The 21,454-nt window shown below is 42.7% G+C and overlaps 1 protein-coding gene across 1 annotated transcript in view; it reads left to right on the top strand.

The window, feature by feature from the left end:
* Positions 1–12,540: 12,540 nt before the first annotated feature.
* LOC126212704 (serine hydroxymethyltransferase, mitochondrial-like) overlaps positions 12,541–21,454 on the top strand; it is a 194,761-nt gene continuing 185,847 nt past the window's right edge. The window contains exon 1 of the mRNA XM_049940118.1: positions 12,541–12,627. Within this exon, the coding sequence (XP_049796075.1) occupies positions 12,541–12,627 (87 nt within the window). The remainder of the gene's footprint in view (positions 12,628–21,454) is intronic.

Here is a 21,454-nt window from a genome sequence, read left to right as displayed (position 1 = left end):
AAGGTGGAAGGAGTATATAGAGGGTCTATACAAGGTACCGATCTGCGGTTGTTTGCTGATGGTGTTGTGGTGTACGCAAAGGTGTCGTCGTTGAGTGACTGTAGGAGAATACAAGATGAGTTAGACAAAACTCTAAATGTAGAAAAATGTAAATTAATGCAGATGGGTAGGAAAAACAAACCCATAATTTTCAGATCTCAGATAGAAACCCAGTTCTAAGCAAAGAAGAGAAAGCAGAAAGGTGGAAGGAGTATATAGAGGGTCTATACAAGGTACCGATCTGCGGTTGTTTGCTGATGGTGTTGTGGTGTACGCAAAGGTGTCGTCGTTGAGTGACTGTAGGAGAATACTAGATGAGTTAGACAAAACTCTAAATGTAGAAAAATGTAAATTAATGCAGATGGGTAGGAAAAACAAACCCATAATGTTCAGATCTCAGATAGAAACCCAGTTCTAAGCAAAGAAGAGAAAGCAGAAAGGTGGAAGGAGTATATAGAGGGTCTATACAAGGTACCGATCTGCGGTTGTTTGCTGATGGTGTTGTGGTGTACGCAAAGGTGTCGTCGTTGAGTGACTGTAGGAGAATACTAGATGAGTTAGACAAAACTCTAAATGTAGGAAAATGTAAATTAATGCAGATAGGTAGGAAAAACAAACCCATAATGTTCAGATCTCAGATAGAAACCCAGTTCTAAGCAAAGAAGAGAAAGCAGAAAGGTGGAAGGAGTATATAGAGGGTCTATACAAGGTACCGATCTGCGGTTGTTTGCTGATGGTGTTGTGGTGTACGCAAAGGTGTCGTCGTTGAGTGACTGTAGGAGAATACTAGATGAGTTAGACAAAACTCTAAATGTAGGAAAATGTAAATTAATGCAGATAGGTAGGAAAAACAAACCCATAATGTTCAGATCTCAGATAGAAACCCAGTTCTAAGCAAAGAAGAGAAAGCAGAAAGGTGGAAGGAGTATATAGAGGGTCTATACAAGGTACCGATCTGCGGTTGTTTGCTGATGGTGTTGTGGTGTACGCAAAGGTGTCGTCGTTGAGTGACTGTAGGAGAATACTAGATGAGTTAGACAAAACTCTAAATGTAGGAAAATGTAAATTAATGCAGATAGGTAGGAAAAACAAACCCATAATGTTCAGATCTCAGATAGAAACCCAGTTCTAAGCAAAGAAGAGAAAGCAGAAAGGTGGAAGGAGTATATAGAGGGTCTATACAAGGTACCGATCTGCGGTTGTTTGCTGATGGTGTTGTGGTGTACGCAAAGGTGTCGTCGTTGAGTGACTGTAGGAGAATACAAGATGAGTTAGACAAAACTCTAAATGTAGAAAAATGTAAATTAATGCAGATGGGTAGGAAAAACAAACCCATAATTTTCAGATCTCAGATAGAAACCCAGTTCTAAGCAAAGAAGAGAAAGCAGAAAGGTGGAAGGAGTATATAGAGGGTCTATACAAGGTACCGATCTGCGGTTGTTTGCTGATGGTGTTGTGGTGTACGCAAAGGTGTCGTCGTTGAGTGACTGTAGGAGAATACTAGATGAGTTAGACAAAACTCTAAATGTAGGAAAATGTAAATTAATGCAGATAGGTAGGAAAAACAAACCCATAATGTTCAGATCTCAGATAGAAACCCAGTTCTAAGCAAAGAAGAGAAAGCAGAAAGGTGGAAGGAGTATATAGAGGGTCTATACAAGGTACCGATCTGCGGTTGTTTGCTGATGGTGTTGTGGTGTACGCAAAGGTGTCGTCGTTGAGTGACTGTAGGAGAATACTAGATGAGTTAGACAAAACTCTAAATGTAGGAAAATGTAAATTAATGCAGATAGGTAGGAAAAACAAACCCATAATGTTCAGATCTCAGATAGAAACCCAGTTCTAAGCAAAGAAGAGAAAGCAGAAAGGTGGAAGGAGTATATAGAGGGTCTATACAAGGTACCGATCTGCGGTTGTTTGCTGATGGTGTTGTGGTGTACGGAAAGGTGTCGTCGTTGAGTGACTGTAGGAGAATACTAGATGAGTTAGACAAAACTCTAAATGTAGAAAAATGTAAATTAATGCAGATGGGTAGGAAAAACAAACCCATAATGTTCAGATCTCAGATAGAAACCCAGTTCTAAGCAAAGAAGAGAAAGCAGAAAGGTGGAAGGAGTATATAGAGGGTCTATACAAGGTACCGATCTGCGGTTGTTTGCTGATGGTGTTGTGGTGTACGCAAAGGTGTCGTCATTGAGTGACTGTAGGAGAATACAAGATGAGTTAGACAAAACTCTAAATGTAGAAAAATGTAAATTAATGCAGATGGGTAGGAAAAACAAACCCATAATGTTCAGATCTCAGATAGAAACCCAGTTCTAAGCAAAGAAGAGAAAGCAGAAAGGTGGAAGGAGTATATAGAGGGTCTATACAAGGTACCGATCTGCGGTTGTTTGCTGATGGTGTTGTGGTGTACGCAAAGGTGTCGTCGTTGAGTGACTGTAGGAGAATACAAGATGAGTTAGACAAAACTCTAAATGTAGAAAAATGTAAATTAATGCAGATGGGTAGGAAAAACAAACCCATAATTTTCAGATCTCAGATAGAAACCCAGTTCTAAGCAAAGAAGAGAAAGCAGAAAGGTGGAAGGAGTATATAGAGGGTCTATACAAGGTACCGATCTGCGGTTGTTTGCTGATGGTGTTGTGGTGTACGGAAAGGTGTCGTCGTTGAGTGACTGTAGGAGAATACTAGATGAGTTAGACAAAACTCTAAATGTAGGAAAATGTAAATTAATGCAGATAGGTAGGAAAAACAAACCCATAATGTTCAGATCTCAGATAGAAACCCAGTTCTAAGCAAAGAAGAGAAAGCAGAAAGGTGGAAGGAGTATATAGAGGGTCTATACAAGGTACCGATCTGCGGTTGTTTGCTGATGGTGTTGTGGTGTACGGAAAGGTGTCGTCGTTGAGTGACTGTAGGAGAATACTAGATGAGTTAGACAAAACTCTAAATGTAGAAAAATGTAAATTAATGCAGATGGGTAGGAAAAACAAACCCATAATGTTCAGATCTCAGATAGAAACCCAGTTCTAAGCAAAGAAGAGAAAGCAGAAAGGTGGAAGGAGTATATAGAGGGTCTATACAAGGTACCGATCTGCGGTTGTTTGCTGATGGTGTTGTGGTGTACGCAAAGGTGTCGTCGTTGAGTGACTGTAGGAGAATACTAGATGAGTTAGACAAAACTCTAAATGTAGGAAAATGTAAATTAATGCAGATAGGTAGGAAAAACAAACCCATAATGTTCAGATCTCAGATAGAAACCCAGTTCTAAGCAAAGAAGAGAAAGCAGAAAGGTGGAAGGAGTATATAGAGGGTCTATACAAGGTACTGATCTGCGGTTGTTTGCTGATGGTGTTGTGGTGTACGCAAAGGTGTCGTCGTTGAGTGACTGTAGGAGAATACAAGATGAGTTAGACAAAACTCTAAATGTAGAAAAATGTAAATTAATGCAGATGGGTAGGAAAAACAAACCCATAATTTTCAGATCTCAGATAGAAACCCAGTTCTAAGCAAAGAAGAGAAAGCAGAAAGGTGGAAGGAGTATATAGAGGGTCTATACAAGGTACCGATCTGCGGTTGTTTGCTGATGGTGTTGTTGTGTACGCAAAGGTGTCGTCGTTGAGTGACTGTAGGAGAATACAAGATGAGTTAGACAAAACTCTAAATGTAGAAAAATGTAAATTAATGCAGATGGGTAGGAAAAACAAACCCATAATTTTCAGATCTCAGATAGAAACCCAGTTCTAAGCAAAGAAGAGAAAGCAGAAAGGTGGAAGGAGTATATAGAGGGTCTATACAAGGTACCGATCTGCGGTTGTTTGCTGATGGTGTTGTGGTGTACGGAAAGGTGTCGTCGTTGAGTGACTGTAGGAGAATACAAGATGAGTTAGACAAAACTCTAAATGTAGAAAAATGTAAATTAATGCAGATGGGTAGGAAAAACAAACCCATAATTTTCAGATCTCAGATAGAAACCCAGTTCTAAGCAAAGAAGAGAAAGCAGAAAGGTGGAAGGAGTATATAGAGGGTCTATACAAGGTACCGATCTGCGGTTGTTTGCTGATGGTGTTGTGGTGTACGCAAAGGTGTCGTCGTTGAGTGACTGTAGGAGAATACAAGATGAGTTAGACAAAACTCTAAATGTAGAAAAATGTAAATTAATGCAGATGGGTAGGAAAAACAAACCCATAATTTTCAGATCTCAGATAGAAACCCAGTTCTAAGCAAAGAAGAGAAAGCAGAAAGGTGGAAGGAGTATATAGAGGGTCTATACAAGGTACCGATCTGCGGTTGTTTGCTGATGGTGTTGTGGTGTACGGAAAGGTGTCGTCGTTGAGTGACTGTAGGAGAATACAAGATGAGTTAGACAAAACTCTAAATGTAGAAAAATGTAAATTAATGCAGATGGGTAGGAAAAACAAACCCATAATTTTCAGATCTCAGATAGAAACCCAGTTCTAAGCAAAGAAGAGAAAGCAGAAAGGTGGAAGGAGTATATAGAGGGTCTATACAAGGTACCGATCTGCGGTTGTTTGCTGATGGTGTTGTGGTGTACGCAAAGGTGTCGTCGTTGAGTGACTGTAGGAGAATACAAGATGAGTTAGACAAAACTCTAAATGTAGAAAAATGTAAATTAATGCAGATGGGTAGGAAAAACAAACCCATAATTTTCAGATCTCAGATAGAAACCCAGTTCTAAGCAAAGAAGAGAAAGCAGAAAGGTGGAAGGAGTATATAGAGGGTCTATACAAGGTACCGATCTGCGGTTGTTTGCTGATGGTGTTGTGGTGTACGGAAAGGTGTCGTCGTTGAGTGACTGTAGGAGAATACTAGATGAGTTAGACAAAACTCTAAATGTAGAAAAATGTAAATTAATGCAGATGGGTAGGAAAAACAAACCCATAATTTTCAGATCTCAGATAGAAACCCAGTTCTAAGCAAAGAAGAGAAAGCAGAAAGGTGGAAGGAGTATATAGAGGGTCTATACAAGGTACCGATCTGCGGTTGTTTGCTGATGGTGTTGTGGTGTACGCAAAGGTGTCGTCGTTGAGTGACTGTAGGAGAATACTAGATGAGTTAGACAAAACTCTAAATGTAGGAAAATGTAAATTAATGCAGATAGGTAGGAAAAACAAACCCATAATGTTCAGATCTCAGATAGAAACCCAGTTCTAAGCAAAGAAGAGAAAGCAGAAAGGTGGAAGGAGTATATAGAGGGTCTATACAAGGTACCGATCTGCGGTTGTTTGCTGATGGTGTTGTGGTGTACGCAAAGGTGTCGTCGTTGAGTGACTGTAGGAGAATACTAGATGAGTTAGACAAAACTCTAAATGTAGAAAAATGTAAATTAATGCAGATGGGTAGGAAAAACAAACCCATAATGTTCAGATCTCAGATAGAAACCCAGTTCTAAGCAAAGAAGAGAAAGCAGAAAGGTGGAAGGAGTATATAGAGGGTCTATACAAGGTACCGATCTGCGGTTGTTTGCTGATGGTGTTGTGGTGTATGCAAAGGTGTCGTCGTTGAGTGACTGTAGGAGAATACAAGATGAGTTAGACAAAACTCTAAATGTAGAAAAATGTAAATTAATGCAGATGGGTAGGAAAAACAAACCCATAATTTTCAGATCTCAGATAGAAACCCAATTCTAAGCAAAGAAGAGAAAGCAGAAAGGTGGAAGGAGTATATAGAGGGTCTATACAAGGTACCGATCTGCGGTTGTTTGCTGATGGTGTTGTGGTGTACGGAAAGGTGTCGTCGTTGAGTGACTGTAGGAGAATACTAGATGAGTTAGACAAAACTCTAAATGTAGAAAAATGTAAATTAATGCAGATGGGTAGGAAAAGCAAACCCATAATTTTCAGATCTCAGATAGAAACCCAGTTCTAAGCAAAGAAGAGAAAGCAGAAAGGTGGAAGGGGTATATAGAGGATCTATACAAGGGCGATGCATTTGAGGACAATATTATGGGAATGGAAGGGGATGTAGATGAAGATGAACTGGGAGATACGATACTGCATGAAGAGTTTGACAGAGCACTGAAAGACCTGAGTCGAAACAAGGCCCCGGGAGTAGACAACATTCCATTAGAACTACTGATAGCCTTGGGAGAGCCAGTCCTGACAAAACTCTACCATCTGGTGAGCAAGATGTATGAGACAGGCGAAATACCCCCCCCCCCAGACTTCAAGAAGCATATAATAATTCCAATCCCAAAGAAAGGTGCTAACAGGTGTGAAAATTACCGAACTATCAGTTTACTAAGTCACAGCTGCAAAATACTAACGCGAATTCTTTACAGACGAATGGAAAAACTGGTAGAAGCCGACCTTGTGGAAGATCAGTTTGGAGTCCGTAGAAATATTGGAAAATGTGGGGCAATACTGACCGTACGACTTATCTTAGAAGCTAGGTTAAGGAAAGGCAAACCTATGTTTCTAGCAATTGTAGACTTAGAGAAAGCTTTTGACAATGCTGATTGGAATACTCTCTTTCAAATTCTGAAGGTGGCAGGGGTAAAATACAGGGAGCAAAATGCTATTTACAATTTGTACAGAAACCAGATGGCAGTTATAAAAGTCGAGCAGCATGAAAGGGAAGCAGTGGTTGGGAAGGGAGTGAGACAGGGTTTTAGCCTCTACCCCAATGTTATTCAATCTGTATATTGAGCAAGCAATAAAGGAAACAAAAGAAAAATTCGGAGTAGGAATTAAAATCCATGGAGAAGAAATAAAAACTTTGAGGTTCGTTGATGACATTGTAATTCTGTCAGAGACAGCAAACGACTTGGAAGAGTAGTTGAAAGGAATGGACAGTGTCTTGAAAGTTGGATATAAGATCAACATCAACAAAAGCAAAACGAGGATAATGGAATGTGGTCGAATTAAGTCGGGTGATGCTGAGGGAATTAGATTAGGAAATGAGACACTTAAAGTAGTAAAGGAATTTTGCTATTTGGGGAGCAAAATAACTGATGATGGTCGAAGTAGAGAGGATATAAAATGTAGACTGTCAATGGCAAGGAAAGCGTTTCTGAAGAAGAGAAATTTGTTAACATCGAGTATTGATTTAAGTGTCAGGAAGTCGTTTCTGAAAGTATTTGTATGGAGTGTAGCCATGTATGGAAGTGAAGCATGGGCGATAAATAGTTTAGACAAGAAGAGAATAGAAGCTTTCGAAATGTGGTGCTACTGAAGAATGCTGAAGATTAGGTGGGTAGATCACATAACTAATGAGGAGGTATTGAATAGTACTGGGGAGAAGAGAAAGGTTGCAGTAGCTACTGGGAGATGAAAAAGCATGCACAGGATAGAGTAGCATGGAGAGCTGCATCAAACCAGTCTCAGGACTGAAGACCGCAACAACAACAACAACAACAATGTTCAGATATATGTCAGTAGTGTGGTGCTTGACACAGTCATGTCATTTAAATATCTGGGCGTAACATTGCAAAGCAATATGAAATGGAATGAGCGTGTGAGGACTGTGGTAGGGAAAGTGTATGGTTGACTCCAGTTTATTAAGACAATTTTAGGAAAGTGTTGTTCATCTGTAAAGATGACTGCATGTAGCACACAGGTGCGATCTAGTCTTAAGTACTGCTCAAGTGTTTGGGATCTGTTCCAGGTCGGATTAAAGGAAGACATTGAAGCAATTCAGAGGAGGACTGCTAGATTTGTTACCAGTAGGTTTGAACAACATGGGGCAATGTTACGGAATTGCTTTGGGAACTCAAATGGGCATCCAGGGAGGAAAACCGATGTTCTTTTCCAGGAACACTGTTGGGAAAATTTAGAGAACCAGCATTTGGAGCTGACTGCCAAATGATTCTACTGCCAGCATACATTGCGCATAAGGATCACAAAGAAATTAGGGCTCATACAGAGGCATACAGACACTCGTTTTTCTCTCAGTCTGTTTGGGAGTGGAACGGGAAAGGAAATGGCTATTACCAGTACAGGGTAGCGTGCGCCATACAGTCGCTTGTGGAGTACCAATGTACTGTAGAGCGTTGATTATCCGAAGTAATTGGGGGACACGGGTGTTTGGGAAATTGGTTTGTTCGGATAATTGAACTGTACATGTTTATTTGCCGAAAAGAAGTACTGTACTGTACAGTAAATTTATTCATAAAAACAGGCATCTCTTTTAGTATTACAAAGTAACATACAAAGGCAACTTCAGTAGGAATATATAGTATGTGGCACAGTTTATTAAACAAAAATATATACATATTACATACGTATTTTGCATGAACAGCATTCGGGAGGACGACGGTTCAATCCCGTCTCCGGCCATCCTGATTTATGTTTTCCGTGATTTCCCTAAATCACTTCAGGCAAATGCCGGGATGGTTCCTTTGAAAGGGCACGGCCGATTTCCTTCCCCATCCTTCCCTCACCCGAGCTTGTGCTCCGTCTCTAATGACCTCGTTGTCGACGGGACGTTAAACACTAATCTCCTCCTCCCTCCTCCTCCTTTTGCATGAACAATACACACAATATACAAAATTAACGTTTTTCATTGAACTGCATTACCTTCTCACACAGAATGGGACCTGAGAACCACTTGTAAACAGCATCATCTAGATCTGTGTTAGTGGCGAGCTTCATAGTTTTATGGCTTGTTGATCCGTCAGTAGAATCGAGCATAGCTATAAAATTTGCTAAGCTCGTCTTTTGTTTTTTTATATCCGTAATTGTCGACTTCCCCACCTCGTACTCATTGGATAAAGTGGTTGCAGATTCACCTTCTTCTAACCTTTTAATAATCTCGTACTTGTCCCTCACAGAAAGGACAACACGTTTACGTCTAAGCATTTTGTATCGTCAAGTTCAGTTCTTCACGCAGCAGCACACAAGTGGTCGTAACAGAGAACGGAAGGTGACCGTTTGTACCGTAAGAAGCTCTTCTCGGGGGTGCGCAATCCTTCAAACTGCGCGGAGCGGCACGCCTCAACTCTTAAGCTGGCGCAGCTGTTGCTGGGAACAGCTTTGATACTGCCGCTACTTCTACTGCCAGTGCCGAGCCGACAGAAGTGTGCCGATTGTTGAAACTAGTGATGGGGAGCTCGTGAATGAGTCGTTCAAATGAAAGCTTCATTTCAGTGAAGTGTGAACTAACCACTCAATTTCAATGAACTGGTACTTCAAACTCTTCACAGATAGCACACTCCACACTTTTTTCTAGTTCGCTCACTCTCTTCCCCTCTCCCTCTCCCACTACATCTGCGCTACGTCACTCATTCTCCCTTCACTTCAGTCCTCCCTCTGCTGCCTGTCGACGAATCGCGAGGGGTTTGTGGGGAACGATAGGTTTACGAATGGTTGGGGTGGTGAGGGGAAGGCAGCGTCAACTGCTTCCTGCAGTGCTGACATCATTACCCGTGACTATTTGTGCAGTTATACTTCGCGTCTACGGGTAGCCTACCGTTGGCAGCGCTTGCAGACAAATGAATATTAAAGATATAAACGAAGGGGCAGACTGTGTGAGCACGCACAGCCAACATGAAAATAAAAGGTTTGTTAATAACACCGAAAGAGGGATTTCACCTGAAATTGTACCAATGACTACAGGCGACAGTTTACGTTTTGAATCTGGAGGGTTATTATTCTCAACAAAAATAAAATCTGCAGGAAAACTTCTGAATAATTACTTAACGTAGGTATATAGACTGTGACAGTGGTAAACATACTCATTCTATTTTGGATTAAATTTTACAAGGAACATAAAATTGGACTGCATTTCGTTGGTAGCCCTATTTTTCAGTCCATGAATACAACAAATAATGTTTCATTTGGCAGATAAAGACTTTTTTGGACGCTTCATGAGAAAATTTCGAGCAAGATTAAATGTAATACCTTCTTTATATGTGACAGGCTTCTCTGTTTATCTTTCCTTTGTCCCCTTCGACCATGCTCTATTTAAGTTAACTCAGACGCTGTAAGAGCTTAAAACGTTGCGTGCACGTTACTGCATAGTTCGGCCATCTGTTGGTAAAATTGTGAAGTATTACGAAGCTTCATTGTACGAGAGAGGCGAAGCGAGCGCAGCCGCGGCTGAGCGGCTAACTGGACAACTTCGCCAGGCCTCTGTACTTCACGAATGAACTACTTCATTTGAACGCTTCACGGCAAAGAGTGAAATGAATGAAGTACTTCACTGGAATGAACGAGTTCGGCCCATCTCTAGTTGAAACACGGCGACTGGCGGCTCGGTCGGTCGGCAGCGCCTTGTGAAGGCCCCATTAGAAGCAGCTGTGGCCCAGTGCGGCGACTACTGTGGGAAACTTGGTTTGGGAGTGAGGGGGATGATGGAGAGTAACAGGTGCGAGCGAGTACACAGTTCGGTTAAGCGGTCGTTCGGTTGACTGACGTTCGGATAGTCGACGCTCTACTGTAGATGTACAATAGAATGAACAGGGTAATGAGCACACATTATGCTTTGAGAGTAAACCAAAGAAAGACAAAAGTAGTGAGGAGTAGCAGAAATGAAAATTGGAGACACTGAGTAGATGAAGTGAAGGACTTGTGCTACTTTGGAAGCAAAATTATGCATCCCCGATGAAGTGAGGCGGACGTAACAAGTGGACTGGCACAGTCAAAGAGGGCATCCCTCACAATAAGTTTATTTGTATCAAACACAGGACTTAATGTGTGGAAGAAATTTCTGAGAATGTACTTTCGGAGCCCAGAGTTGTACGGTAGTGAATCACAGACTGTGAGAAAATGGGATGCGTTTGATATGTGGTGCTCTTGAAGAATGTTGAAAATTAAGTGGACTGGTAAGATGATAAGTCAGGAGGTTCCCTGCAGGCCCAGCTAGCAGAAGAAAGCACAGAAAATATTGAGGAGAAGAAGAAGCAATAGAATTATAGGACATGTGTTGAATAACTTGCCTGCTACTACAGGGAGCTGTAGAGGGTAAAAACCTCAGGAACATGCACATTACTAGAACTCGACCACCACTGCCATGACATGTGTCACACCTTCCAGTAGCATGCCATTTGTCTGCTCTGGCACCCCGCTGGAGACCACTGAATGTGGACAGCGCCTCAATACCCTGGAACCTGACGGGATACCAATTCGATTTTACACAGACTACGCGAAAGAGCTTGCCCCCCTTCTAGCAGCCATGTACCGCAAGTTTCTAGAGGAACGGAAGGTTCCAAATGATTGGAAAAGAGCACAGGTAGTCCCAGTCTTCAAGAAGGGTCGTCGAGCAGATGTGCAAAACTATAGACCTATATCTCTGACGTCAATCTGTTGTAGAACTTTAGAACATGTTTTTTGCTCGCGTATCGTGTCGTTTCTGGAAACCCAGAATCTACTCTGTAGGAATCAACACGGATTCCGGAAACAGCAATCTTGTGAGACCTAACTCGCTTTATTTGTTCATGAGACCCAGAAAATATTGGATACAGGCTCCCAGGTAGATGCCATTTTCCTTGACTTCTGGAAGGTGTTTGATACAGTTCCGCACTGTCGTCTGATAAACAAAGTAAGAGCCTACGGAATATCAGACCAGCTGTGTGGCTGGATTGAAGAGTTTTTAGCAAACAGAACACAGCGTGTTTTTCTCAATGGAGAGATGTCTACAGACGTTGATGTAACCTCTGGCGTGCCACAGGGGAGTGTTATGGGACCATTACTTTTCACAATATGTATAAATGAACTAGTAGAGAGTGTCGGAAGTTCCGTGCGGCTTTTCTCGGATGATGCTGTAGTATACAGAGAAGTTGCAGCATTAGAAAATTTCAGCAAAATGCAGGAAGATCTGCAGCGGATAGCCACTTGGTTCAGGGAGTGGCAACTGACCCTTAACATAGACAAATTTAATGTATCGCGAATACATAGAAAGAAGGATCCCTTATTGTATGATTATATGATAGAAGAACAAACACTGGTAGCAGTTACTTCTGTAAAATATCTGGGAGCATGCGTGCGGAACGATTTGAAGTGGAATGATCATATAAAATTAATTGTTGGTAAGGCGGGTACCGGGTTGAGATTCATTGGGAGAGTGCTTAGAAAATGTAGTCCATCAACAAAGGAGGTGGCTTACAAAACGCTCGTTCGACCTATACTTGAGTATCGCTCATCAGTGTGGGATCCGTACCAGATCGGGTTGACGGAGGAGATAGAGAAGATCCAAAGAAGAGCAGCGCGTTTCGTCACAGGGTTATTTGGTAAGCGTGATAGCGTTACGGAGATGTTTAGCAAACTCAAGTGGCAGAGAGGTGGTCTGCATCGCGGTGTAGCTTGCTCTCCAGGTTTCAAGAGGGTGCGTTTCTGGATGAGATATTGAATATATTGCTTCCCCCTAGTTATAGTTCCCGAGGAGATCATGAATGCAAAATTAGAGAGATTCGAGTGCACACGGAGGCTTTCCGGCAGTCGTTCTTCCCGCGAACCATACGTGACTGGAACAGGAAAGGGAGGTAATGACAGTGGCACGTAAAGTGCCCTCCGCCACACACCGTTGGGTGGCTTGCGGAGTATGAATGTAGATGTAGATGTAGATGAACCAAAACCCAGCGGCCCCTGGTGGGCAAAAGCTCTTTATATTACTGTGCACGGGCTCCAGGCAGCAATCTTGTACATTTCACTAAACTGTACAATCTATTTATATTTATGCTGACAAGCCGTGACCTAATAAACAGTTGTCTGTTTCTCATAACTGTGTCTTTTATTGTGTTTGAAGTTAGAAGAGAAACTGTAGGGGAAAACACAGATTGGAATATATCCAACAAATAACTGAGGACGTAGCGTGCAAGTGCTACTCCGAGATGGAAAGATTGACACATATATTGAATTCTTTGAGGGCTTTGTCAAACCATCCAGAAAGCTGATGTTCGAGGGGAAGAAATGAAAAAATAAACACCAAACTAACAAATCTGTTTGCACCTCGACGCCGTGAGAGAGATTTTTGAGGGCAAAGCAAGCAGAGCTGAACTCCTTGGTTAGCTTATGCACATGCTGGTGCCACCCGAGTTATCCGTCTGGATAACCAGGTACTTCACACATGGAGCCTCATCCAGTTTGTGCCCATTGATCTTTAAGTATGGTACCCGTAAGCCCCTTTAATTTCTTTGGTGTTGCATAATGTGAGCATTAACCTGCCAGGGTAGCCGAGAGTGCTCTGCTTCCCGGATTCGGGTAGGTGCGCCAGCCCCGGATAGAAGCCACCTGTCAGATTACCTGTGAAGGGCTGGTATGCCCGCCAGCCTGGATGCGGTTTTTAGGTGGTTTTCCACATCCCACTAGGTGAATACCGGGCTGGTCCCCACATTCCTCCTCGGTTCCACTACTTGAAGGCATTTGAAAACATTCGCATTATTCCATGGCTTACACTGGTAGCATACAGCTGGGGTACACTAATTTTGTCCTGGAGGGTTCGGGGTGGCAGCAGGAAAGGCATCTGGCCACCCTCTGCAACTAACAGTAACGTGGCTGACCCCACGTAACATGGGCAAAGGCTCCAAGAAAGAAAGAATGTGAGTGTTTGTAAGACTGACAAGGAACCTATTGACTGTGATATGAAGATGGTATCTGTTCTTTCACACATGTCCAAAAGAACAGATACCATCTGCATATAGTTAAGGCAAACTGGCCATTAACCTCCTTCTTCTGTGTAGATGTACATGTATTGCCCAAACTCTAACGGGATTCAGTAAGATTGTCCACTGCGAGTAATGAGTTTTAATGGGCAGGGCTACTACGAACGTAGTGTGTGGACATTAAGTTGGGAATGAATAAATACAATACACCATTTGTTTCTATTAAAAATTTCGTCAATTGAGTAGAAGGAGTTGGCCACTAGTAAGTCTTTCACGCTCATTTTAAACTGATCTTTATTTGTAACTAAATTTTTTATGTTTGCTGGCAAATTATTGAAGATGAGTGTTCCTGAGTAGTGGATCCCTTTTTGAACTAAAGTAAGTGCTTTTAAGTCCTTGTGCAGATCGTTTTTGTTCCTGGTATTGTATGTATGAACTGAGCTGTTTGTTGGAAAAAGAGATATATTATTTAGGACAAATTTCATTAAGGACTAAATATACTGAGAGGCAGTAGTTAGTATACCCAGTTCTTTGAAGAGGTTTCTGCAGGATGTCCGTGAATTTACTTCACAAATAATACATACGAGGGACGTTCAGAAAGTAACCTCCGGTTGATTTAAAAAAATACACCAAGTTAAATAAAAATATTTTAATATATACATCTTACAACTACATCTTTGCACTATTTTTCTACATAGTCTCCATAGCGATTGAGGCACTTATCGTATCTCTTCACAAGCTTTGAAATTCCTTCTCCATAAAAATCACCCGCTTGTGCCTGGAGCCAGCCTGTGACCGCATCTTTGAGCTCTTCGTTGTCATCAAACCGCTGTGACCCGAGCCATTTCTTCAAATGCATGAAGAGGTGATAATCACTTGGCGCCAGGTCTGGGCTCTAAGGTGGATGGTTGATAACGTCCCACTTGAAGGACTCGAGAAGGGCCGTTGTTCTGCGAGCAGAGTGAGGACGGGCGTTATCGTGCAAAAAAACGATACTGGAAGTCAGCATACCACGGCGTTTGTTCTGTATAGCCCGTCGTAACTTTTTTATTGTTTCACAGTACAAGTCTCGATTAATGGTCGTACCACGTTCCATGAATTCAACCAACAACACCCCTTTGGCATCCCAAAACACCGTTGCCATCAGTTTTCTGGCAGAAAAATCTTGCGAGGCTTTTCTTGGTTTGGTAGGCGAATTTGAATGTGCCCACATCTTTGATTGTTCTTTTGTCTCAGGGTTCACGTACTTAATCCAGGTTTCGTCACCGGTCACGATTCTGTTTAACAATGGTTCTCCTTCGTCCTCATAACATGACAGAAAGTCTACTGCAGAGGCCATTCTTTGAGTTTTGTGGTGGTCGGTAAGAATTTTGGGCACCCATCGTGCACAGAACTTACGGTAACCCAATCTTGCTGTCACTATCTCGTACAAGAGAGTCTTAGAAATCTGTGGAAAACCAGTAGACAACTCCGACATTGAGAAACGTCGATTTTCACGAACTTTTGCATCAACTGTCTGAACGAGTTCGTCAGTCACCAATGATGGTCTACCACTCCTCTCTTCATCACGAACGTTTTCTCGTCCACTTTTAAATAAACGTACCCATTCACGGACAACTCCTTCACTCATAACTCTCGGTCCGTACACGGCACAAAGCTCACGATGAATAGCTGCTGCAGAATATCCTTTGGCTGTAAAAAACCTTATGACAGCACGCACTTCACATTTGGCGGGGTTTTCTATTGCAGCACACATTTCAAACTGCCACAAAAACTAAACTAGCGCAGGTACGACGTTCACTCGACCACGGCTTGATGCCGACTGACCTGTTGAGTGCGTGAACGCACAGATGGCGTCGCTACTCCCCCCACAACCCGCACTGTGACCAATCGGAGGTTACTTTCTGAACCGCCCTCGTATTACACGCTTTTGGACTCTGAAAACTTTTGTTTAACTTGAAGAGTTACCCCAAAATATTATACCATATGACATTATGGAATGAAAGGAGGCAAAGTATGCAAGCTTTTTCATTTTTATGTTGCCTATGTCTGCTAACACTCGAATTACAAATACAGATTTGTTAGGGCGTTTCTGCAGTTCTGTGGTGTGCTCCTCCCAACATCAAGTTGTAATCCCAAGAATTTAAGACTGTCAACCTCGTATGTATGGTTCCTTTTTTCCCCCCTTCTTTTCCACTTGTGCACACAATGCAAATGCGGTACGTGCAACTGCTGTGGTTAATAACAAGCTGTTGTCAGCCATCTTGAACTTTGACGAAAAATTTGATGACAGTGTAATACCCCTTGTAGAGCTACGTCAAAGATCTTTGTCAAATATATTTTGATCACATCTTTGATCAAATCTTTGACAAAGAAATTTGTTAGTGTAATACCGGCCTTAGCAGCCATACGCTTTAACCATTACGCTAACGCAGCTCGTTGTTCAATATATCTCCTGGAGGACTTTAAAATATCACGCAAAATACCGACAAACACTGTTGGTATGATTATGAATTACTCACGTTTCGTCGAAGTACAATAGGAAATAAACAATTACCGCTGTTCTTTATTGCGAAAAAGCGGTTAGTGAGAATGGTACAAACACTTTTCCTTACTATCACCTGAATTAGGAGGCTTATTGCTTGTTTGGTTTAATTAATTAATAGAATATGAAGCAATTGGTATAAAGAATGCTTTTTCCAAACTTTCTGTAAAAGAAAGTCTGCTATCAAGACACTGTTTCATTCAGTTACTTTATTTATGACTGAACGTTTCTAAAACTGAAGACACTCGTCCGTGCTCTGCACTGCAGTCAAGCTCTGGCGACGTCGTTCTCTGTTTTTTTATTTATTTTATTTATTTATTATTTATTTATTTATTGTTCCGTGGGACCAAATTAAGGAGAAATCTCCATGGTCATGGAACGAGTCAATACATGAAATTATAACACGATATTAGAAACAGATAAAATGAAATATAGAAAAAAAAAAAACATATTCAGGTGACAAGTCTTAAGTTTAAATGAAGACAATCAACAATGTAACACTGGAATTTGCTTAATTTTTTAGCTCTTCCAGGAGCTCCTCGACAGAATAGAAGGAGTGAGCCATGAGGAAACTCTTCAGTTTGGACTTAAAAGAGTTTGGGCTGACTGTGTTTTGTGACATCAGATGCGCAGAACGAACCTTAACTCGGCCACCGTCATAAATGACGCGCACTTTAAAACCCTGTAAAAGTATTCATCATGTGGCGTGAAGTGATACTTGCGGCTTTTCTCTGGTGCCAGATGCTGAGGAGTGTGGAGCAGTGTGCGATGGCATCAGCTGTGAAGCAGTTCCGCCGGCGACGGTCCATTTCGTGGGTATGAGTGATACGAGGCGAGAAACAGTTGCGAGGCTCGATTCCTGGTGTGTGTGGAGCAAAGTTTGGCCATCTGCTGCTTAAATGCCCTGACAAAATGTTTCGCTTCGCCGTTTGACTGTGGATGGAGTGGTGCAGTAGTGAGATGCTGTATGCCATTGCGCTCACAGAATGTTTGACACTATTACTTCAGGTAAACCTTCTAGGCAAAAAATCGAAGACAAGATCTGAATTGTGCTATGTGTTGTTGTCAACTTCATTGGCACAGCAAAAGGAAACTAGCTCTTTGAGTCAACCAAAATCGACCGACGAGTGTTCCAAAAAGGTACCACAAAGTCTATGTGCACACGTTCCCGTGGCAATTGCAACTTAGGCCAAGCGGAGAATATTTGTGGTGGAGCAGATTGATTTTCCACACATGTGTGACACTGTGATGTCATCTGTTCTATTTGGGTGTCCGTACCGTGCCAAGTACAGTGTCGATGCGCTAAATATTTCGTACAAAGAATCCCCCAGTGTCCAAGGTGAAGCAACTGCAACACTTCTAGAATGAGATTTTCACTCTGCAGCGGAGTGTGCGCTGATATGAAACTTCCTGGCAGATTAAAACTGTGTGCCGGACCGGGACTCGAACTCGGGATCTTTGCCTTTCGCGGGCAAGTGCTGTACCAACTGAGCTACCCAAGCACGACTCACGCCCCGTCCTCACAGTTTTACTTCTGCCAGTATCTCGTCTCCTACCTTCCAAACTTTACAGAAGCTCTCCTGCAAAGGGCCTGAATTTGAGTACGAGTTTTTGAATGCCCGAGTCAAAAAAATCTACCGCCAAGCAGCGCAGGTGCCTCAGAACCGCTTCTTCTAGTTCTTCTCTGTCGCCGAAATGCATTGCACCTAGGTGTTTCTTCCTGTCAGGTAAGAGATGGTAGTCACTTGGGGCTAAGTCCGGGCTGTAGGGTGGGTGTTTGGCAATACCCCATCCAGATTTTGCAATGAGCTCATTGGTGGCTTTAGTGGTGTCTGGTCGAGCGTTATCCTGATGGAAATGCACCCCCTCGGACAGCATACCCCTCCTCTTGTTTTGAATTGCATGGCGCAATTTTTGCTGTGTCTCGCAGTACCTGGCAACGTTGATTGTTGTACAGGTGGGCAAGAACTCGCATGACAATACCCCATTCCTGTCCCAAACCACCGTTGCCATCACTTTGCCAACACTTTGCATTTGTTTAAATTCTTGCGATCTCGGCGACTCTGAATGCTTCCATTGTTTGGACTGTTCTTTGGTTTCGGGTGCGTGGTAGTGCACCCAAGTCTCGTCTTCAGTGACGATGGAGTTGAGGTATTCCTCGCCACGAGTTCCGTGATCTCGAAGAAGTCCTTGGGCCACTTCAACGCGTTGATGTTTGTGGTCTTCAGTCAACATTCTTGGCACCCACCTTGCGCAAACCTTAGCATACCCTAAATGCTCCATCAAAATCTTGTCAGTAGAGGTTTTTCTGACATCAGGGGTCCTATCGTAGAGCTCACGAACTGTCACTCTTCGGCCTGAGAGCACCGCTGCCTCCACTTTTGCGATTATTTCATCAGAAACAGATGGCCGTCCAGAACGCTCCTCATCATGGACATCAGTGCGTCTGTTCTTGAGCTTTCTCCACAATTTGTGCATGTGTTTTGCATAGCTGGGAATGGATTTCTGCCGGCGCAATGTTTTTTGCAGACAGGAAACGGATCACCTAGTGCAGCTCACACCTGGCAGGTGAAGCTAGGAGGAGATCTATCACGTACGGCTGCCAAGCAACACTGAGTTCCGCAGACAGCTCGCTAGGGAGGGGATTTGGAGTGGGGGAAGCGAGGTACACTACAGAATTGAGGGATCCACCGTAACAGCGCTTTTCAGGACTGTAGCGCCATGGGAACCTTATTTTACTGACAACCCTCGTAGTTCAATGGAAAAGACTGATGAAATTCAGAATCCTGAGCATCGATGTGCCAACAAGATGCAGCAGGAGCATCAAAGTATGTGTCAGGGCCAATCAGAAGGTGTGGGAGTGTGTCCGCAGTACTGCGTTTAGCCGTCGGACGATACACAATCTCGTACTGTTATTGAGACAACAACAAAGCCCATCGTTGTAATTTTTGGGCATTTCATACAGGAACCGGTTTAGTCAGATGAAACAAGGACTGCAAAGGCTTGTGATCAGTTGCTAAGGAGAATTTTCTGCCACACAAATAGTGGTGAAATTTGGTGACACCATACACAATAGCCAAAGCCTCTTTTTCAGTTTGTGAATAGTGGCACTGAGCTTTGGGTAACACTTTTGAAGCAAAAGCAGTAGGTCTGTCTTTATCACCAATTCTGTGCAAAAGCACTGTATTGATTCCATAAGGGGAAGTGTCAACTTGCAATACGACTGGTTTCTCATGATCAGAGCGAACTAAGCATCGATCAGTGAGCAATGCATCTTTAAGTTTTTGAAAAGCTACTTGGCACTCATCCATCCAAACAAAGGGGACATTCTTGTGATGCAAGCAATGCATTGGAGATGCAATTTGTGCAGCATTCGGTATGAACCGAATTTAATAGGTCATTTTCCCTAAAACTGACTGTGATGTTGCAAGGAATTGGCAAATCCCGTATGGCTAACAAATACAACTGCAGAGGATGTACACCTTGACTGTTGAATACATGACCAATATTCTGCAACTCAGGTTTAAAAAAATCGCTCTTGTCCAGTCTACACTTTAGCCCTGCATCAGATAGCACACAAAACAAAGCACGTAAATTTACAATATGTTTTTCAGGTGTATGACCTGTTAATACAATATCTTCCATATAGTTTGGACAGTTTGGCACTTGTGCAGTCAACTGTTCCAAATACCGTTGAAAATGGCAGATGCAGTAGCACTGCCAAAAGGCATACGCAAATATTTAAATAAGCCCAAATGAGTATTCACTACATACATGTTTTGAGATTCTTCTCCGAGTGGTATTTGAAGATAAACGTCGTGCAAATAGATTTTTGAAAAGAGGTGTCCAGCGCCTAATTTGTGCATTAGATGCTCTGGGCACCGCAATGGACAAGTATCAATTACAGTTTGTGGGTTAAAGTCTACACAGAGGCGAATGCGACCTGAAGGTTTGGAGAGCAAAACCAGTGGTCTTGCCCATTGACTAGCTGATATGGGCACAATAACTCTGCTATCTTGCAATTCTTCAAGTTCAGCTGTGATTTTGTCCCGTAATGCTTTGGGAACATTTGTGGCCCAGCAAAATTTTGGATGAGCATTGTAAATCAGCGGAATATGTGCAACAAAATTGTTAGCTTTACCTAAACCTTCAGAAAAGAGTTCTGGGCATTCTTTTAGCAAGCTAGCTACACAGTCTTTTGTATTGAATGCAGACACTGACAACACATTGTCCTGAATCTTAAAGCCAAACAACTCAAAAGAATCAAGATCAAATATGTTCTCACACTTGCTTGATTGTAGGTCACTTTTCGAGTATGCGAGTGATTCATGGCAGGCAAAGTACACTACTGGCCATTAAAATTGCTACACCAAGAAGAAATGCAGATGATAAACGAGTATTCATTGGAAAAATATATTATACTAGAACTGACATGTGATTACATTTTCACGCAATTTGGGTGCATAGATCCTGAGAAATCAGTACCCAGAACAACCACCTCTGGCAATAATAACAGCCTTGATACTCCTGGGCATTGAGTCAAACAGAGCTCAGATGGCGTGTACAGGTACAGCTGCCTATGCAGTTTCAACACTATACCACAGTTCATCGAGAGTAGTGACTTGCTTGGTCACCATTGACCAGACGTTTTCAATTGGTGAGAGATCTGGAGAATGTGCTGGCCAGGGCAGCAGTCGAACATTTTCTGTATCCAGAAAGGCCGACCTGCAACATGCGGTCATGCATTATCCTGCTGAAATGTAGGGTTTCGCGGGGATTGAATGAGGGTAGAGCCACGGGTCGTAATACATCTGAAATGTAATGGCCACTGTTCAGAGTGCCGTCAATGCGAACAGGAGGTGACCGAGACGTGTAACCATTGGCACCCCATAACATTACGCGGGGTGATACACCAGTAAGGTGATGACGGATACACGTTTCCAATGTGCATTCACTGCGATGTCGACAAACATGGGTGCGACCATCATGATGCTGTAAACAGAACCTGGATTCATCTGAAAAAATGACGTTTTGCCATTCGTGCACCAAGGTCCGTCTTCGAGTGCACCATCGCAGGTGCTCCTGTCTGTGATGCAGCATGAAGGGTAACCGCAGCCACGGGCTCCGAGCTGATAGTCCGTGCTGCTGCAAATGCCACTGAACTGTTCTTGCAGATGGTGGTTGTCTTGCAAACGTTCCCATCTGTTGACTCAGGGATCGAGACGTGGCTGCACGATCCGTTACAGCCGTGCGGATAAGATGCCTGTCATCTCGACTGCTAGTGATACGAGGCCGTTGGGATCCAGCAC

This window comes from Schistocerca nitens, chromosome 11, assembly GCF_023898315.1.
Source record: "Schistocerca nitens isolate TAMUIC-IGC-003100 chromosome 11, iqSchNite1.1, whole genome shotgun sequence".
Lineage (NCBI taxonomy): Eukaryota > Metazoa > Arthropoda > Insecta > Orthoptera > Acrididae > Schistocerca > Schistocerca nitens.
This window is presented reverse-complemented; position numbering and strand designations above follow the sequence as displayed.